This window comes from Natator depressus, chromosome 8 (assembly GCF_965152275.1).
Source record: "Natator depressus isolate rNatDep1 chromosome 8, rNatDep2.hap1, whole genome shotgun sequence".
NCBI classification, from domain to species: domain Eukaryota; kingdom Metazoa; phylum Chordata; order Testudines; family Cheloniidae; genus Natator; species Natator depressus.
In genome coordinates, this window is record NC_134241.1 from 33,507,271 (window position 1) to 33,527,315 (window position 20,045).

General features: G+C 42.6%; 1 protein-coding gene across 1 annotated transcript in view; it reads right to left on the bottom strand.

Annotated features, from left to right (window-relative positions):
- The window catches only part of HSPA9 (heat shock protein family A (Hsp70) member 9), a 31,661-nt gene extending 14,772 nt beyond the window's left edge, over positions 1 to 16,889 (bottom strand). The window contains exons 1-10 of the mRNA XM_074960708.1: positions 16,669 to 16,889; positions 14,538 to 14,596; positions 10,748 to 10,835; positions 10,457 to 10,638; positions 8,027 to 8,151; positions 6,064 to 6,137; positions 5,872 to 5,978; positions 4,371 to 4,533; positions 3,479 to 3,571; positions 975 to 1,184 (exon numbers count right to left, since the gene is read on the bottom strand). Of these exons, the coding sequence (XP_074816809.1) occupies positions 975 to 1,184; positions 3,479 to 3,571; positions 4,371 to 4,533; positions 5,872 to 5,978; positions 6,064 to 6,137; positions 8,027 to 8,151; positions 10,457 to 10,638; positions 10,748 to 10,835; positions 14,538 to 14,596; positions 16,669 to 16,749 (1,182 nt within the window). The 5' untranslated portion in view covers positions 16,750 to 16,889. The remainder of the gene's footprint in view (positions 1 to 974; positions 1,185 to 3,478; positions 3,572 to 4,370; positions 4,534 to 5,871; positions 5,979 to 6,063; positions 6,138 to 8,026; positions 8,152 to 10,456; positions 10,639 to 10,747; positions 10,836 to 14,537; positions 14,597 to 16,668) is intronic.
- Between the last annotated feature and the right edge of the window lie 3,156 nt (positions 16,890 to 20,045).

Genomic DNA, 20,045 nt, shown 5'->3' on the forward strand with positions numbered 1-20,045 from the left:
TACACTGCTATTTTTAGCCCTGCAGCACAAGCCCATGTCAGTTGATCCGGGCTCTGATACTCACTGCCATGGTTTTTTTTTTTTTTGGCTGTGTAGATGCACCCTAAGAGACCTCCAGTAGCAGCATAGTCCACATTCTTGAGGACACCCTTACACAAGCATGTTCCCCACTGACTTCAGGGGAGCTGAACAGTTCTTTTTGGAGCTGGGAATCTGAGAACACTAAATCAACAGCAGGTGGGTCCTAAATGTTCAAGACTTTGCATATCAGCAAAGCAAGTCTAAGTCACCTACTGGTGCTTATCACCACAGTATACAAGAGTCAAGTATATCTAGGTAGCCAATGCTAAGAGCATAAGGCCAGTGAAACATGCTCATCGCTTATGCCAGGGAGCAAACACATACCCAATTATGCGTTAACAGCAGGTGACAGAATGACTTTGCTGACAGCCAGAACAGTGAACCTACAAGATCCCTAGATGGCAAAGCTAAGTTGACAAGAGGGGTGAATTCCAAAAAGTCACAAGTCTGGCAGCAGCATATTGACCACACAGCTGTTCTCCCAGGCTAGAGAGAAAGCCTTAAATTCTTAAATCTCAACAGCACTGCTTGTGTTCAGTCCACATCAGGCAGCAGGAGCCAGAAACAGACATTTGTAACTCCTGCCAACTCTCACTGGTCTTGGGAAGGTTAACTCCATCAGCAGTATCTTCCAGACAGACCCATGGATCAAACACCAACCAAAGGAGGGAGTGGAAATTGTTCTAGTCACATGAGCGGCATGCCTGATCCTGTCCCCCCTACCCACTCATCCTGCTGACTATACAGACAGCCCTTCACCTACAGCATCGCCAAAGTTTCTGGAATTAGGACTTAGGTTCCCTTTAAAATGCTTTTGTGCAACACAAATAAAAGTGACTCAATCCTTGGACAAAGGTGTTAAGTGGTGTGTGTCACACAGGAACATGCCATACCTTAGGCATTCTGCTCATGCCACCAACCAGAATGACTTCACCAATGTCGCTCTTGCTGACTTCAGCATCCTGCATGGCTTTTTGGCAAGGTGCTACTGTCCTCCTGATCAGATCTGCGACAATCCCCTCAAACTGGGAACGACTCAGCTTCATGTTCAAGTGCTTTGGTCCAGAAGCATCCATAGTAAGGTAGGGCAAGTTAATGTCCGTCTGCAAAACAAGAATTCACTGGTTATCAGAAGCAGGAAATCAAGACAAGCAACTATATGTGGCTTTCAGTGTTGTCACAGTTCAACAGATAACTGATCACTTACAGATGAAGCCAACAGGTTTCTGTAAGAATACCTTTAGGATTCTTTTGAAAAACATACTGAGTTTTTACACATATTTTAAGATTTCTGTATATCCCGTATTGCCTCAGTTTAAGGAGGCTGGTCACATTTTATATTAAGGTTCCAGTTACAAATGGCTTATAAAGGATAAATTATTAATATTATAAGCAGGTTACAGACATGATCTGCTTATGTTAGATGTTTATAACCATGGCTATAAGCAATCTATTGACCCATTAGACTTTAAAAATCTAACGATTGATATTTTAATAAATGGTTAATCAGTTAACTTATTATAAACTACATCTAAACAGAAACTTAACATTAAGTGCAACCACAGATCCTCCATGGTTAAGACAAATCTCATGTATTCTACCCAGTTTCTTCAGTGGTGGAACTTTTCTGTACATTTACCCATTTTTTAAATTTTATAAAGCTGAGTCAGGCCCTGTTCACAGTAACTTTGCAGAGCTGTGAACTGTTTGCTGTAACCAACATGTGTAAACACACAGGAATGGGAGTCTAGAAACAAAAACCCACTGGCACCTTATTACATGCAATGTTTTTTATCAAGAGCTTCACATTTCACATCACAGAGGTTAAAAAAAAATCGAAGTGACAAAACCCTGCAAGATAGAGCACATGCATATTTTCTGTTAAGATAGTATAGAAAAATTCACCAAATACCCCTCATTTCTAATTTTTTTTTTTTTTTTTTTTAAATACAAGACAGCCTACTCCACTGGGGTTAAACATTCAGCAACAACGAACTGTTTCCTCACAAACCAAACAATCTCTATTTTATAACATTTATGCTTGAGAGCAAAGCCAACTGAATATTTTAAACAATGATTTCCATTTAAAGTTAAGCACCAGGCATTACAATTTAAAATGCTCATTTTCTCTGACTATTTAAGCAAGAGGTTTAAAATCCAGTGTCCCTGCTTATAAGTCCACTGCACTAATTTGAAGTGAAGCACAGCAAAAACAGCAGCAAAAGTGCTGAGTCATGCTGACACTACAAATCACTGCAAAACATTAATGCCTCAACACACACACACAAACTCGATGGAGAAAGTTTGCAAAATCAGAACTGGTCCCTTGTTATAGACTAAAGCCAAGCTCTCTCCTCTTAAATAGCAAAGTCAATAAAGTCATATCAAAAGACTTTTCTGAAGGCTCTTCCTTATTTAACTCTTACTGGTGCAGTATAGAAGCATTTTCTGGCAGAATGGAGCGTATTTTCTAATGTAGCGTATTTTCTCTCTCCGGTGAGCTGGCAAACCAGAATCTGTTATGCCCTTGTCAGAACTATGTATCCATCGTGACTGACCTAAGGACCATGCTTCCTGTGATCTCCCCACATTGCCAAAGAAAACTCCCATTCAGAAATAACAGTTCTTAACACTATTCAAATCCTGGAAATTGGAAACAAAGACTCGAACTCAGACACTGTCTAGTTGACTTCAACAACATTTAAATGAGACTGCTCCCTTCAATGAAAAATAATTAATCATTAGCAACAGATAAAGAGAGGGATCTGGAAGCATCTGATAGGTGAAGCAGAGGGTGGGGGAAGTGATCCTTGGAATCTGCTCTCAGTGTCTCGTGACTAACCCCCTTGTGTGCAGCTTTTAAAAGAGTAGTTTTTTTAAAAAACAGATTTTCTTCATCATGCAAATAAATGGTTCAGTCAGTGGTTACATTTAAAACTGTAAGATTTTGAATAGCTAGAAGTAAAGCCAGAATGTATCAGAAGCAGGATTATCAGCAATTCAATTCCTTGATGCCCTCCAGAGTTCTGGAATAAGTAGCATGCAGACATGAGAACAAGGTCAGATATTCCTATAGGAGAGAGAGGACATATTTTGGGGTCAAAGCTAACAGGATTAATATTCCTATCCCGGAGGCAGAAACCGCCGCTGTTGTTCTAAGCCTCAAGCAATTACCTTGCATCACCTAACAGATGTTCAATTTTCTCTCAGATTGTTAATACCTATACTAGCTCATCAAAGCATTTCCCCCATGATGTCCTTTGCACATACTCAAGTTTGTTTTATCAACCCAAATTACTGCCTTCACATTTGGCTGGTCTTTTACCTGTTAAATAAAATGTGCGAAGTGACATATCAAAGTGGCCGACTAATGCACTTTATTGTACAGTCATCTCACCTGCACAGATGAAGAGAGCTCACATTTGGCTTTTTCTGACGCTTCTCTCACTCTCTGAAGAGCCATGTTGTCTTTAGTCAGGTCAATGCCCGTCTAACCAATAAGAAACGTGTGTTAACAAAAAACCTGTCAGTCTCCAAAAACCCAGAAGCCTGCAGCTGACATTTGCTGTAGGTCACCCCTGCCCCACTGTACTAGAAAGACATCTGCAAAAATTAGAATTTGAGTCCTAGTGCTTTGTCTGCTTATCCCCCACACTTGTAACCATAATGATAAATACTTGTATTTCGCATTTTACATACATTCGCCCTAACCACCAAGTGAAGTACTTTTGTAGTGATATATCCATTAACGATTAGAAGTATTGGAGTAGACACCGTGCCTTGCTGAAGGTAACACTGGATCAATGACTGAGTTATAATTAAACTGCACAAATTTTCCAGCTGCCACCCTTGTGCTCCATCTATTAGGCAGTAGCATCATGCAGCACTGATGGATTTATGTGGCCAATTCCCTTGTAATATGAAAGGGGGGTGAATTATCTGTAGGACAACCCCATAGAGACAGTGTCAAAGGAACAGAAGAGCAGAAGTCTTGCTATTCTGTTTGACCTAGACTCCTGTGAGATGTCCGCTCTTTAATTCGTATTTATTTTTTGACAAATATGAGGCAGAATACTAAAGAGCAATCCAAGTAATTTTAATACCCTACACTTTTAGCATTTAGGTTAATGGTCAACTAAAACTCAAAACATACCAATACAGAAGAGGATCCTCATCCTTCTGAAGTAATTTGAGATTCCCTAGCTTTGAGAACTGGTTTTCAAAGCATTCTTAGTAACACAATCAAAATTACACATGGCATGTTATCTGTGCAAACAGATCTCATTTACCTCTCTCTTGAATTCCTTGACAATATGCCGCAGCAAGGCCTGGTCAAAATCTTCACCACCCAAGAAAGTGTCACCATTGGTAGATTTCACCTCAAAGACTCCCTTCTGAATTTCCAAAATAGAAATATCAAAAGTGCCACCACCCAAGTCATAGACTGCAATACTAAGACAGAAAACAGAGAGACGATATGTCAACACCCTTTAAAGACAAAGTCTTTTGGCTTGAACACTTTCAAACTCATGAGACGGGGGTGCGGACAGCCATGTGAACCTTTACATTGCATGCATAGGCTATTGTCTACAAAGATGAAGGCTGATAGTGGGCCTGATCCTGCATTCCTTACACACCAAAAGTCCCCATTTGAAGACATCTGACTCCTATTTAAACTGAGAGTTTGTGGTGCACAAGGAATGCAGGGTCACGCCCATTATGTAATTTCAGCACCTGGTTTACTGTACTATTCAATTATTTCATCTCCTGGAGTACTGATGAATAGTAAGTTTCCTCTAAAGAAGCCTTCTCTAAAGAGGGAGTTACCAAGCTGACATAATCGGCCCACTCCATGCACATCTGGAATTTCTGACTTCAAATGAGAGTTCTGGGTGCACATGGACTACATGATTGTGCCAATAAGTAACCCTGGTCATTGCTATTACCTGCCTTACTAGGGAAGGCTTCTCCAGGGGAACTTCTTATTTACCAATGCTCTGTGCCTACCACTGACCAAACTAGAAAGATTGGAACTGGATATTGCAGTTCACAAATGCACTCTCTTTTTAATACAAATGTTAAGGCTGGTTGGTTTGTCTCCCATAAAGTCATAAGGCAAATTAAGGTATGGCACTAAAGCCCCAGCATTTCAGAGTTATGAGACAGCTTTTGGGAAAGGCTGGGGGAAGCAGAGAGTGCTTACACAGCACTATAAACTAAGAAAAATTCTCTTCAACAACATCAATTTACAGTTTGTAAGATCTATCACAGCAAAATTGTTATGGTAATACTGACATGCAGAGGATAATAAAAATAAATTTCTTAACAGGTACATCGGGAAACAAATGCTTTCCAGGGAAGAGATCTTGTCGCCTACATGCCAGTAAACCAGAACCTGGATAGAGATTTTTATGCCACATTTAAGCTTAAATATAACAAACCTCTCAACTCAATCATCTTGAAGAACCACACTAAGAAACTGTTATTACTTACCACAGTTGAGTGTGCTTAATTTAGAGGTGTGCAGTTGTGCTGCTGTGGAACTACTGCTAACTAATTTAAGATGCAGTTTTGGAATGAACATCTAAGATTCGGGTTTGTTTGTTTTTTTTAAACTGCTAAGAATGGAATAAAGCTCTGAGAGCAACTGCATAAAACAGATTACCGTGTGATTAGTTTAGCAATTAAGTCTGAACTAGGATTTTAAGAAACAAAGTCTTAAATTATTTACAAAACAGAACCCTAAAGTGCTCTGGCTAAGAGGGATGGGGATTACTAGCAGACATTTACACTTTGTCTTCAGACTTGTCTAGACCGTAAGCCAGGGCAGCAGCAGTTGGTTCATTAATCACCCTCAAGACGTTGAGTCCAGAAATCTGCCCAGCATCTTTAGTAGCCTGAAAAAGAGAAGAAAGTTGACCAGTGACAGAAGTTAAAATCTCTGCTTACAGACACAGGAAACACAGGAGCTTGTGACCCTACCTGCCTCTGAGAATCATTGAAGTAAGCAGGGACAGTGATGACAGCATTCTTTGCTGAGTGTCCCAGGTAGTTTTCTGGAAAAGAAAAAACAGCAAGTTATTGTAGTTAATAACTTCAGACCCACTCTAAATCCTTGGTACATTGTTTCTACTCCCTTAGCTATAAACAGAATAGGGGTCCTCAATCTGGGCTTTGTGACTTCCCTCCCTTTATGGAGAGATGGGAGAGGGTCCCAAAGCTTTTTTCCATTTTTAACATGGGGGTCACAGTATAGAAGAGCTCGTGACCTCTTAGAATAGCAGTCACCTCAAGACATTTCTATGCTTTCCACTAGTGATCAGACAAAACTGGTTAGTGTGAATTCACATATAACATTTGCAGACTTTGCTTTTATAGGGAGTAAAAAACAATCCTGAGGCTATTCCTTTACTTTGGAATGTCTTATATTTGGTCAACAGACTGCTTACCCATTGGCTATCATTTGTATGATTTGTCTGTCCAGTATAAGTATTTTCCACAGCAGGAGGATATACTGCAGATTAACGTTGGCAAATAAAAATGTAATTTATGGTTAATCAGAAAAGCTCCTAGTTTTCTGGCACATCCCTATTCAATATCACAACTTGCTGTTCTCTTTCAATCAATATTGGAAGTAGAAAGTCATCACTAAACACAACAAACCTATTCAAATATTTGGATGCACACTACCCATCCCAGAGACGTCACAGCACTTTATTTTATTTGCTTTAATATCCTTACAGCATTTCTAGCCAATCTAATTTACAGCTTTTGCGGTGACTGGTCTATCTGGGATATGGGTTGGCCTGCTGCACAACACTAAAGACTGCCATTTCCAGAATCTGGAGGCAATCTCTACCCTGCTGCACACTGCAACTCAGTCTTCTAGGCCTGTCCTTCCATCCCTGGTAGGCCTTAGTAGCTACTGCAAGGCTGAATAATCTATGTATAGTCAACACCCACGTGCAGTCTTACTTGTCATCACTTGATATTGGGGTGCACAAGTGCTCTCCAACCCAGAGAGCAGGTGAGGAGTAGTGAGGGTTCCAAAACTAAATGTCAAACTACCCCACCCTATTGTAGTTGGGGGATTTCCTTGAGGTCACAGTAGGCATGGAAGGGCAAAGAATCTCCACCTCTGTGGGCCATCGCCCTGGCAGAGCTCCACAGCCACCACTAGCTAGGGAGAAGTACTTCACAACATGAGGTCCCTTTAACATTTCTTCTCTTGATGATGGATATCAACTAGACATGTAAGAACCAACCCACCCATCATCATTCCCATCAGTCTACTAGCCACATAATGCAACTGGGCAGAGCTTAACTCCACGTGTAGAAAAGCAGCAGATTTAGGAACCTGACATGTTACAGCTAGCTAGGCAGAGGACCGAACTCTGTCTGAATAGGAAGTCAAATAGTTGCTGTATAGACCAAAAGGCTAGCAGGTATTTGTGACAGCAGCCGCTATGCCAAAGGAGGCAAGTATTAGGAGTTTGTAAATGGCAAGTTTCACAATATGCACGGTTATCTGGAAGAGATGAATAAGCATGTACAGGATCCTGGGAGGAGGAAGGAGTGTGCACTACTTCACAGCCAGCAGACATGACTGACATTTTGTTTGAAACACTCACGTATTTCAAGACTCTGCAAATTGAGACTTCGAATAAGAGCAATCAGGATAAAGCTTTGCCTGAAGCTGTAACTCTGTCAAATACCCTGACTTGGTCAGAACAAAATTAAGGGTCCTTCACTCTCCCTGAGGGTAAAACATAGCCTACTACCTTATCCCTACACAATCTGATGTAACTCAGGCCATGGTTTAGAAGGGTTCTAGAAGGAAGTTTTTATTAGGGCTGTAGTATGCTCAATATATTTATCAGACACCTAGTACCAATACCATGGTTAAACTTGTGCTCAAACAAGTTAAACACCTTGCTGTACCAACCTGCAGTCTCCTTCATCTTCATTAATACAAAGGCACCAATTTGGCTTGGAGAATACAGCTTCCCATGTGCTTCTACCCAGGCATCACCATTAGAGGCACGGACAATTTTAAAAGGAACATTTTTACTGAAACAAGAATTTCACATTGAGTAAAGTTTGTCTAGATAACACTGAATGCATCACACAAGACTTTAAATCATGATTTGAAGACTTCAGTAACTCAGCCAGAGGCTGGGGTCTATTACAGGGAGTGGGTGGCCGAGGGTCTGTGGCCTGCAACATACAGAAGGTCAGACTAGATGATCATGACAGACTAAAACGCCAGAAGGGACCATGAGTCTAAGCCCTACGGTGAATACACAGCTGGTATTGCTGGTTAACCTGAAATTGGCAAAACATAGTGACACCTTGGTTTTAAAGGGAGAGATCCTACAGTAAACCTTCCCCTAACAGCCTCAGATGTAAGGGAGGCATCTGACAATACCATTTGCAATGGTTTCCATCCAGGATCTTTGCATTTCTTGGAAAAGGTCAATATCAATGAGTTTGATTCAGCTCTGATGTATCCTGGCATCAGTTACAGCCAAGGACCCTGAGTAAGCTCAGGGTCGTCCAATTTGCTCCCTCCCGAAGGGCCCTATACAGGCTGTCAGCCTCCTGACACCACTCTTCACTCAACTCTGAAATATGGACTCTGGAGCCCTCATTTGCTGCACTGCAGTTGGTGGCTGCTCTCCTTTTACTCTACCCTTCTAGCATTGCAACCGTTCAGCTACGCAGCCCAATCTCGCTGCCCATTAAGTTCCTTGCTGCTGTCCTCCCCACTTTTCCTTTCAGCCACTCTTCCCCCATTGCTCTTCTCCGAGTACCCACCAGAACACCCAGTTTTTATCACGTACACAAGAGCTAAAATGTGCCGTTGCTACAGAAGCCATGATTAGAACCCAATCTGTGTGCACATTACTCTAATCCAGCAACACAGTCTCACTGTAACCTGTCCTTTCACATCCCCCAGCTCCTTTGTTTTTTCTTATATCCATGTCAACTCGTTTGTTTGTTTTTTTTGTTACACAGTAGACTTGTAAGCTCTCTGGGGCAAAGACAGTGTTTTCTGAGTGCTGTAAAAATAACTATCAGAACCTCTCACTTGCTTAAGTCCAAAATAACGTAAGGCCTATACCTTCAAAAAACCAGACTGTTTAAAAGCTTTCACACTAATCTGTGTTGGACAGAGTAATTTTGCATAAAACACCTGCAGAAGATTCAGTTTCTAGACTCAGGTACACCCAACTTTCTGCAGTATTTTGCAGAAAGTGCTGAGATTAAGGATCTACATTAAGTTGTAAACACACAAGAATTTCTGGGCACACAATAAAACCAATGAGCACTGAACCTGAACAGTTTCATTTAAGAATCCCAGTGTAAACTGTGCCATGAATGCAATTATGCAAACTTTAATTGATGTTAAACAAGATCAAACAAGTGGTCCACCTAGTCCAGAAGCCATCCTCTGACAGTGGCCATCATCAGCTGATTCAGAGGTAGATGCAAGAAACCCAATGGTGGAAAATTAAGAGATAAAAAAATGTTTTCCAGAGGTGTAGTTAAGCCCCACCCCCCATCAGCTAGTGTTTGGCTTATATTTCTCATCCACTTAAATATCTAACCATATTTTGAATCCCATAACTCTTGGCCTCCGATATCCTGTGACAATAAATTCCACAGGTTACTTTATGCACTAGATAGAAAGTATTTTCCTTAATAAATTGCAGGCATGCTGCTTTCCTTTTCATTAAATGTTTTTATATTATGAGAGTTTACTAAAGTGAGGAAAATAGCTTTCGAGTAGAACAAGCCACTAGAAGTGAATTGCAATCCAGAGAGAAGTGGCCATTAAATTACTGTTCTTCTCCCTCTCATGAAAGGTAACAGCTATTCAGTATCCCAATCACAGGGCATCTGCTCAGAACTTTTATATGACAGACATTATGTAGAAACTATAACCTTCCTTGTAATTCAGTGAATATTACGTGTGCAGTGTTCTATACAACGAGGACTCAATCAGAAGTCAGATGCAGGAAACACTCAGGGCAGGGGCTCTCAGGGTTCTGTACAGTACAAAGTACAGTTAGCACTTTGTCATTTGATCCATTCCTCTTGCCAATGCAGACAGCACCAGCTATATTGCATTGTCAAGAACCATTTACAATTATGAGTCCGCCCCTAAAAGCTTAAAAAGCAACATTAATAAATGCAGTGAAACACAGGCTCAACTTTTGAGGAATATGAGCAAACATGTGGGATACTATGCACCGAGTACCATGTCCCACCATGTGGAAACAGCACTTTGTTTTAGGCCATGCATGGGCATGCTGCACTCTGCAAATTCTCTTTCCAGAACTGGGGAATAACGTTAATTAGTTTTACTCACATATCTTTCTGTACTTCAGAATCATCATAGCGCCGTCCAATGAGACGTTTGGTAGCATAGAATGTATTCTGTGGGTTAGTTACAGCCTGTCGTTTAGCTGGCATCCCAACCAAACGTTCACCATCAGCTGTAAATGCTACAACAGATGGGGTAGTTCTGGCACCTTCGGCGTTTTCCAGCACCTACGTAAAAATGGTGAGAGTCTATAACCCAGGAAAACCACCTGCAAAAGTGGCAGCACTGATTCCCTCCCTTAGATAAATTGTTATACACTAGCAGTTAGTTACTCACCTTTGCTTGTTTTCCTTCCATAACTGCCACACAGGAGTTAGTTGTGCCCAAATCAATACCAATAACAGCACCTTTGACTGCTTCTGAGCTGCAAAATATATTTCAAACAAATGTTAGGGTTACCGCTAAAGGAGGATGCAACCAGTGAAACAACCAAAAAAGCTTTCTCTCCCGGCAAGATGATGTAGGGAGGGGAGGAATTACCTTTCAACCAGATTCTACCTGCAGTTGGGGAAGCAAATCCATTTTCCACTCTAGAGTAATAGAGGAAATTGGAGAACAACCGAGCCTATGTTGGAAATCAACTTGGTATCAGCAAATTGTGGTTCTGTATTAGATTTGGTCATTCCAGGCATATGTTGTGTCTAAATTCTTACTCATTTTCGATGTTCCACTGTGAAATCCCCTGGACTTTTTATTGGCTAGCATCACGCTTTAAATACTTAAGAGTCTGTATGCTATTTGTGAATGCGGTCCTTCAAAGACTGATGTCAAATCAGTTCTAACATCCCTAAACATCAAGTCTTTCATATGAAAGGCCTAATTCCACTTGGGGAGAGGGAGTAAATCTAAAATAAGCAAGGCTGTCAAGCGATTAAAAAAAAATTCATCGTGATTCATCACACTGTTAAATAATAGAATATTGCTGAATATATTGAATATTTAAATATTTTTGGATGTTTTCTACATTTTCAAATATATTAATTTTAATTACAACACAGAATACGAAGTGTACAGTGCTCACTTTATATTTATTACCAGTATTTGCACTATAAACAAAACAGCATTTTTCAATTCACCTAAGTACTGTAATGCAATCTCTTTATCATGTAAGTTGAATTTTCAAATGTAGAATTACGTACAAAAAACCTGCATTCAAAAATAAAACAATGTAAAATTTTAAAGCCCACAAACCCATTCAGCCAGTCGCTCAGACAAACATTTGTTTACATTTGCAGGAGATAATGCTGCCAGCTTCTTGTTTACGTCACCTGAAAGTAAGAACAGGCGTTCTCATGGCACCATTGTAGCTGGCATCCCAAGATATTTACGTGCCAGATGCGCTAAAGATTCATACGTCATCCCTTCATGCTTCAACCACCATTCCAAAAGAAAATGCGTCCATGCTGATGACGGGTTCTGCTCGATAACAATCCAATGCAGTGCACATTCATTATCATTATCTGAGTCAGGTGTCACCAGCAGAAAGTTGATTTTCTTTTTTGGTGGTTCAGGTTCTGTAGTTTCCATATCGGACTGTTGCTCTTTTAAGACTTCTGAAAGCAAGCTCCACACCTCGTCTCTCTTAGATTTTGGAATACATTTCTGATTCTTAAACCTTGAGTCAACTGCTGTAGCTATCTTTAGAAATCTCACATTCGTACCTTCTTTGTGTTTTGTCAAATCTGCAGTGAACATGTTCTTAAAATGAAGAACATGTGCTGGGTCATTATCCAAGAGTGCTATAACAGGAAATATATGGCAGAATGCAAGTAAAACAGAGCAGGGGACATACAATTCTGACCCAAGGAGTTCAGTCAGAAATTTAATTAACGCTTATTTTTTTTAACAAGCATCATCAGCATGGAAGCACATCCTCTGGAAGGGTGGCCAAAGCACATCTGGCACGTAAATAGCTTGCGATGCCGGCTACAAAAGTGCCATGCAAATGGCTGTTCTCACTTTCAGGTGACATTGTAAATAAGAAGTGGGCAGCATTATCTCCCTTAAATGTAAACAAAGTTGTTTATTTTGAGATTGGCTGAACAAGAAGTAGGACTGAGTGGACTTGTAGGCTCTGAAGTTTTATATTGTTTTATTTTTGAATGCAGTCATGTAACAAAAAAATAAAAATCTACCTTTGTAAGTTGCACTTTCAGGAGAAAGTTCACCTCATACCATTTTGTAGTGCAGTCTGAAATACTATTTCTTTTGTTCATCATTTTTACAGTGCAAATATTTGTAATTAAATATAATATACACGTTGATTTCAATTACAACACAGAATATATATGAAAATGTAGAAAAACATCCAAAATATTAAACAGAATATCAATTGAAATTTATTAAACAGTGCAATTAAAACTGTGATTAATCGTGATTAATTTTTGAGTTAACAGCATGAGTTAACTGCGATTAATCAACAATCCTAAAAAAAAGTTAAACTGATCAGAATTACCGGCAGTAGCTTTTTATCTGACACTTGCAATAGTTCCCCTACACACAGTTTTGATTACAAATTCCCATGAAAAGCCTATTCCCTGCACGCTAACCTGGAAAATCTGTAACAGGTTTATTCATTCATATATTCATTCATCCATTCATATATTCATTCATTCATATAGCAAGCATAAAAGCTATAGTACATTTCTGAAGAGTTAATATAGAAATCCAGGATTTTTGTAGTCAGAGCCTTTCATTTGTATCTAATAATTCAGATGTTAGCAGTCACGCCTGCTTGAAAGCAGCTGCCTGGAGGAGAGAGACTACAAAAAGTGCTCAGATTAGTTTATAAGGCAATTTTTAGAATGGAAAAGTGCACATCTATAGATAAAGAGGATGAACTAAGGCCCTGTTGAGGTCCTCTGATCCTGGGGTATTTAGAGCTACAGCTAACTTTCTTTCTGAAAAAAGACATGCTGACATTTTTAAGCCTTGACTGTGGGGTAACACGATGGGTGATATTTCTGACTGAAATGATTTACAGGGAGGCTCTGCTTTTGGGAGAGGTTGAATATCCTTTTTCCTTAGTTTACTTGAGAAAACTTGCCTTCAGTGGCAATTACACCAATTTATTAGACATGCAGTGAGCAAAGATAGGGAGATAGCCCCAGGTATGAGCTTTTCCTCTAGGGTTTCACATCAAACCCCTCCCCCCCCCCCGAGGTACCTCACTTCCATAACTTTTTGGTTCCAGTGCTAAAGGAGTTACATCAACTATATAACTTGATGAAAAAAAGATAACAGACCAGAATCCCTGGGTTTATTTTTTACCTTGGATAAATAAATTAAGAAAATCTGCAGAATATATTGTGAGGTAGCACAAACCACTTCAAAGAAAAAAAAATGAAAGTAAACTGATCAGCAGAGCTGTGGAACCCTCTCCAACACAACAACAGAAGATAATGCTGATGATACATCAGGATTAGCAGATAGTAATTTGTCACACCCATGTAATGTTCTGATTTCATAAGTAAGGGGGATTCCTAAATAGAATAAACTTTTTCAGGGATACAGAGTTCTAAGCGTTTCCTGAAAAAGCAAGGGAAACAAATAAGGAGACAGAGTCAGTCTTGAGAAAGCACCAAGTTTTGCAAATTTTAATACACAAATTTTCCTCTATTACTTTATATTGGATGGGAGAAAAGTTGTGTGTGTATTGATTATGCCCACAAAACAAATGTTTTTGCTTCAAAAGAAGTTTAATTGGGATCTATGGAACAAACTGATGGATTAGATGACATTAAAAAGGTTTTATTAAGTATCTTCTTTGCATTCAAATAAATAGGTTTGTTTGGAATTTTATTAGGTCTAAAAACTGTGTGTGTAGCAGGAAATTTGTTACCATACTTAGTATCTGATTATCTATGAAATGCTGTGCCAGTAGAGGACGTTTTGTTTCTCCTTAATTAACCATACACACATCTGACCAAGGATTTCAGATTATGAAGCTGGAGTCAATTTAAGTATCAAGACTATTACACGGTTATTTGTTTTTCCTTACACTTCAATCTTTTCCTCGTTCTCAAAAAAAGGGGGGCGGGGAGGAGGGAAGAGGAGACATACTTACGCATACTTCCTACTTGATACTGTTCTGAGAACATCTTGACTGAGAGTATTCCAGACTGCCTATAAAATAAAGTCAGGACATTACAGCAATCAGAGGTTTCTTGCATTTTATTTTGGGTAAAATTACCTCACATCCAGTATTTAAAAGGATCTGTAGCTATGCTACCTTAAAAATAATAAAATGTGATACACCTCTACCACCACATTAGCTGTGTGTTTAATCTTCAAAATTCCTTTTACTTAACTGAAAACTAACCAATGACTCAAGAAAATATTTCGCTATATTATACAGCCACAGAACATTTACCTTAAGTTTTATTATTTGTTGTTTATATGAAATGTGAACACTAAGACCCATATTATCCAAGCTGAGCAAGTTGCTGGTATAGAAGATTCTTGTTATGAACATGCACAAGTTAAACTTGTTGCAAATGCTGTAACAAGTAAAACTGAATCTTTAGCATCTTTAGCAACCAGCAGCAAATAAACATTAACCAAGTTTCCTGAAATTTCCTCAAAGGGTAGACTAGACCACAGTGCTTCAGAGTTTCTGTCTTTCGACTAGGTTTAAGAGATGCTGAACAAAAACTTCAGTGTTTTTGTGTGTGTAACCTCACGTAACATCTTAGTACAAACAGAACCCCATCATGAGAAGAGAATACTGCTTTGTTAATACTTTGGAGAATACAAGCCCCTCCTGCTTAGCATACACTTTGACCTGGGGATGAGTGAGAAGAGGAGAGGACAGAGGCTGAATCCAGCTACATTATGTAACTAATGTCACACCCTGAGCACTGCTGTTAGAATGACCTAATACCTGGTGTAGACATGGCTAGGTCAACTGAAAGATTCTTCTGTTGGCCTAGCAATCACCTCTTGGAGAGGGGAATTAACTGCATTGGCAGAAAAACCACTTTCATCAATGGGGCAAGTATCTACACTATGGTGCTACAGCAGTACAGCTGCTGCACTATAGCTGTGCCACTGTAAAGCATCCTGAGATCTTGACAGAGTATCTCTCTGTACACAGACCAAGGAGCTCAGAAACTAGGCTGCTGTTCAGCATTGATCCCCATTATCCTTGAATATCCACCCCAATATGATCCCCATTATCCTTGAACTGCTTAACCATTTGCACTTCAGTTGCCTCATCTGTAAAATGGGCATAATATTTATTTACCAGAGAAAAGTAGAAATTCTTAGCCATTTAAGATTCTCATTACAGGGCCAGATACAACTCCCACTAAAACCAAAGGGGGTCTTTCAGTTTCAAATCCACCCAGTTACCTTGAAAATCTCTTGTCTGTCAGCAATATCAACTAACAATGCTCCTTAACTAAAGATTCTCTACTATTTTTTTAATTTTTGAGGGACAAAGAAGATACAAAGCTTTTTACTTTTAAAAATAGCTCCTAAAACATGTGCTCAGTAAGAGATTAGCTGAAAACCACACAGTAGTAGAGCTGAACTCTAGCACTATACTCTGTCAACACATGCCGACAATGAAGGTCAAAGGAAGAGCCCCCGCCCCTAAACGCCGATGACTCTGTGCTGAACCATCTTTATTAGGTACTCCCATTCACCAGTCTGGGTGTTAAAATCAGAACTCTCCTGCTCTTACAGTTAAATCCATTTTAAACGCCCAGATTCCAGAAGAACCCTCCCCATCTCCAGCCGCCCCAGTCCTCCGGTGCTCCCTCATCACGAACATCTCAGCACCTAAGGGACCCATGAACTCATCCCCCAGCAGTACAAGGCCGCCAGGACGGACAGGGAACGAGGCCGAGACTACAGGACTTGCTCCAGGTGGCCTCGGGGCAGGCAGCGATCCAAGCTGGAGAGTTACACAACCCCGCAGGATGCGGGCCCTGGACTCGCCCCGGAGCTCAGCACGGGGCTACCAGCACCAGGGCCTCCACCAGCCTAGGCACCCCCTCCCTCTGTCTCGGGGCCCCACCGCGCAAGTCGCCGGCAGAGCCCAGCCGTGACCCCCGGGGGGCGCCTTACACCCCGCCCCCACCCTCGGGCACCCCGCACCACGAGGAGGGTGCCGCCCCCCTCGCTTCCCACTTCCCCCAGGTAACGCGCGAGGCCCCCCCGCACCAGCCCCCCCACGGGGCCCGGCCCCGCACCTGAGCGAGGCCGGGGCTGGGAGCGGTGCCCCGGCGGGGCAGCAGGTGGAGGCGGGCGGCGGTGCGGCTGGCGCTCAGCATGGTCTGGGTGCGGTGGGGCCGGAGACTCTCACGCGGAGAGGAGAGTGCGGGCTGCGCAGCGGCTCTTCTGGAAACCTCCACCCACGTGGGCCGGGGTCAGCTCACCCGGACGGGGCTGGCGACTACAAAGGCCTGACCCCGCACCAACGCCTCAGCGCCCCGCGCCGCAGCCGAGACTACGCGGCGGCTCCGCGCGGCACCTTCCCGCGCGCGCTACCCGATCCCGCGCTGCGGCCGACAAGCCTCCTGTGAAGCGCTGGCACCCTGGGGGAGTTCCACACAGGCACTGTGCCGGACAGCTGGGGTCCTGACAAGCACGGCGTACTCAAGGTCGGAGGAGATGAAACACTGGGAAATTGCAGCGGCCTTGCGTCAGGGCGACTGCACACTACGCTTGCGCCGGTTCGAGGCAAGCGCGCATGGGCTGTCTGCTCAGGGAGGTCGGTACGGCCCATGCGCAGATGAGCCGGAAGGTGGCTGTTTCCGACGACCTTACTGATCATGCGCAGTCGGAAGGCTGCCGAGGGACCACGTGTGCTCTGCTCCCAGCGTGGGCTGGCAGGGTTCTGCTACTTGAGCTGCCAGTGGTGTGCGAAACCAGCCCCGGCGGGGGCAAGGGTCTTGCGGGGGAAAGCCCAGGGGGAGGAGATGTGGTTCCGCGGGCACAGCCTTCCCGCGCAGGCATAGGCGGCTCGGCTCCCCACTCGCTGCTGGCAGTACAGGGCTGTGACACACGGTCACGCCTGCCCCCACAGCAGGGTGGGTTCCTTTTGCCCACCCCGCCCCCCCCCGCTTTCGCTCCATGCAGGACACTGGCCTTATGGGCCACTGGCCTGCCTGGCCCAGCGTGGCATGCCCATGGGCAGCACGGCCTATGGAGCCCCTAAGGCCAGGAGGCTGCTCCCTGGGCCACACTGCCCATAAGAGGGGTCTCTCCTCGTGCTGCGGTAGTCATGGCATGGCAATCCTGTTAACCTGCCCTGCCGCCGCACACTCTGTGTTTCACATCAGCGTTTTCAAAAGTGACCCTCGCCCAACCTCAGCCACTTGGGGCCTGCTTTTGTGAGCTGCTGAGCCCAGCTTGAGTCAATGGAAATTCTAGTTGCTCAGTGTTCTGAAAATCGGGCCCAAGATGTCTCAGGCTGGGCACCCAAAAGTGAGAGACACAAAATCACTGTCTACTTTTCAAAATTTTGGCTCATCTGATTGCGCTGGGTCAAGTAGCGAGTCAGTGTTGGAACCCACCATGGGACCCAGAGGTTCTGACTCCCAGTCCTGCTTTTAACCGTTTATTTCCATTTCCAATTCTGCCACTTGTGCATTTTGTTACCCCAATTTCCACATATTTTTGCACAGGCTTTCCCATTAGCACATAGTAGATATGAACAAGTGCAGTTCACACTATGCTAAAAGCTTTTGTTTCAGTCTCTCTAAGGCAACAAACACTATCTTAGGTCACGTTTGGAAGCTGATCATCACAGCCAGAAAGGCAGGGAACAATTTTCAGCTATTGAAACCCTATTCTGTTGGATCTGAATCTATCAGGGGGCGGAGTTCAGATAAATAGATAAATGAGCTGGGAGTACAAACAATATACCCATGTAAGTGTGTCTGTTGGTGCTGCTCTCTCACATTACCAGACAGGGGCAGCAGACTGCCGTGATAAGGTTACATCGCTTTCAGAAAAAAGAAAAGGAGGTCTTGTGGCACCTTAGAGACTAACACATTTATTAGAGCATAAGCTTTCGTGAGCTACAGCTCACTTTATGGCCCACCTTGATTATCACTACAAAAGGTCCCCCCCGAGCTCTCCTGCTGGTAATAGCTCACCTTTCCTGATCACTCTTGTTACAGTCTGTATGTTAACCCCCATTGTTTCATGTTCTCTGTGTATATAGAAAGAAAAAAGAAAAGGAGTACTTGTGGCACCTTAGAGACTAACCAGTTTATTTGAGCATGAGCTTTCGTGAGCTACAGCTCACTTCATCGGATGCATAGCATATCGTGGAAACTGCAGAAGACATTATATACACACAGAGACCATGAAACAAAACTTCCTCCCACCCCACTGTCCTGCTGCTAACAGCTTATCTAAAGTGATCATCAAGGAAGGCCATTTCCAGCACAAATCCAGGTTTTCTCACCCTTTCCCCCCCCCCACAGACACACATACAAACTCATTCTCCTGCTGGTAATAGCCCATCCCTCTTTGAAACCTCTCTTTATAATGCGCATGATAATCAAGGTGGGTCATTTCCAGCACTAATCCAGGTTTTCTCACCACCACCCCCCCCCCCACACACACACACCCCTCCAAAAACCACACACACAAACTCACTCTCCTGCTGGCAATAGCTCATCTTACAATGTGCACAGCAATAATCACAGGGCCTAACAACATCAGCCACACTATCAGAGGCTCGTTCACCTGCACATCCACCAATGTGATATATGCCATCATGTGCCAGCAATGTCCCTCTGCCATGTACATTGGTCAAACTGGACAGTCTCTACGTAAAAGAATAAATGGACACAAATCAGATGTTAAGAATTATAACATTCATAAACCAGTCGGAGAACACTTCAATCTCTCTGGTCACGCAATCACAGACATGAGGGTCGCTATCTTAAAGCAAAAAAACTTCAAATCCAGACTCCAGCGAGAAACTGCTGAATTGGAATTCATTTGCAAATTGGATACTATTAATTTGGGCTTGAATAGAGACTGGGAGTGGCTAAGTCATTATGCAAGGTAGCCTATCTCCCCTTGTTTTTTTCCTACAAACCCCCCCCCCAAGACGTTCTGGTTAAACTTGGATTATTGCTGTGCACATTGTAAGATGAGCTATTGCCAGCAGGAAAGTGAGTTTGTGTGTGTGGTTTTTGGAGGGGGGGGTGTGTGGGGGGGGGGGTGGTGGTGGTGAGAAAACCTGGATTAGTGCTGGAAATGACCCACCTTGATTATCATGCGCATTATAAAGAGAGGTTTCAAAGAGGGATGGGCTATTACCAGCAGGAGAATGAGTTTGTATGTGTGTCTGTGGGGGGGGGGGGAAGGGTGAGAAAACCTGGATTTGTGCTGGAAATGGCCTTCCTTGATGATCACTTTAGATAAGCTGTTAGCAGCAGGACAGTGGGGTGGGAGGAAGTTTTGTTTCATGGTCTCTGTGTGTATATAATGTCTTCTGCAGTTTCCACGATATGCTATGCATCCGATGAAGTGAGCTGTAGCTCACGAAAGCTCATGCTCAAATAAACTGGTTAGTCTCTAAGGTGCCACAAGTACTCCTTTTCTT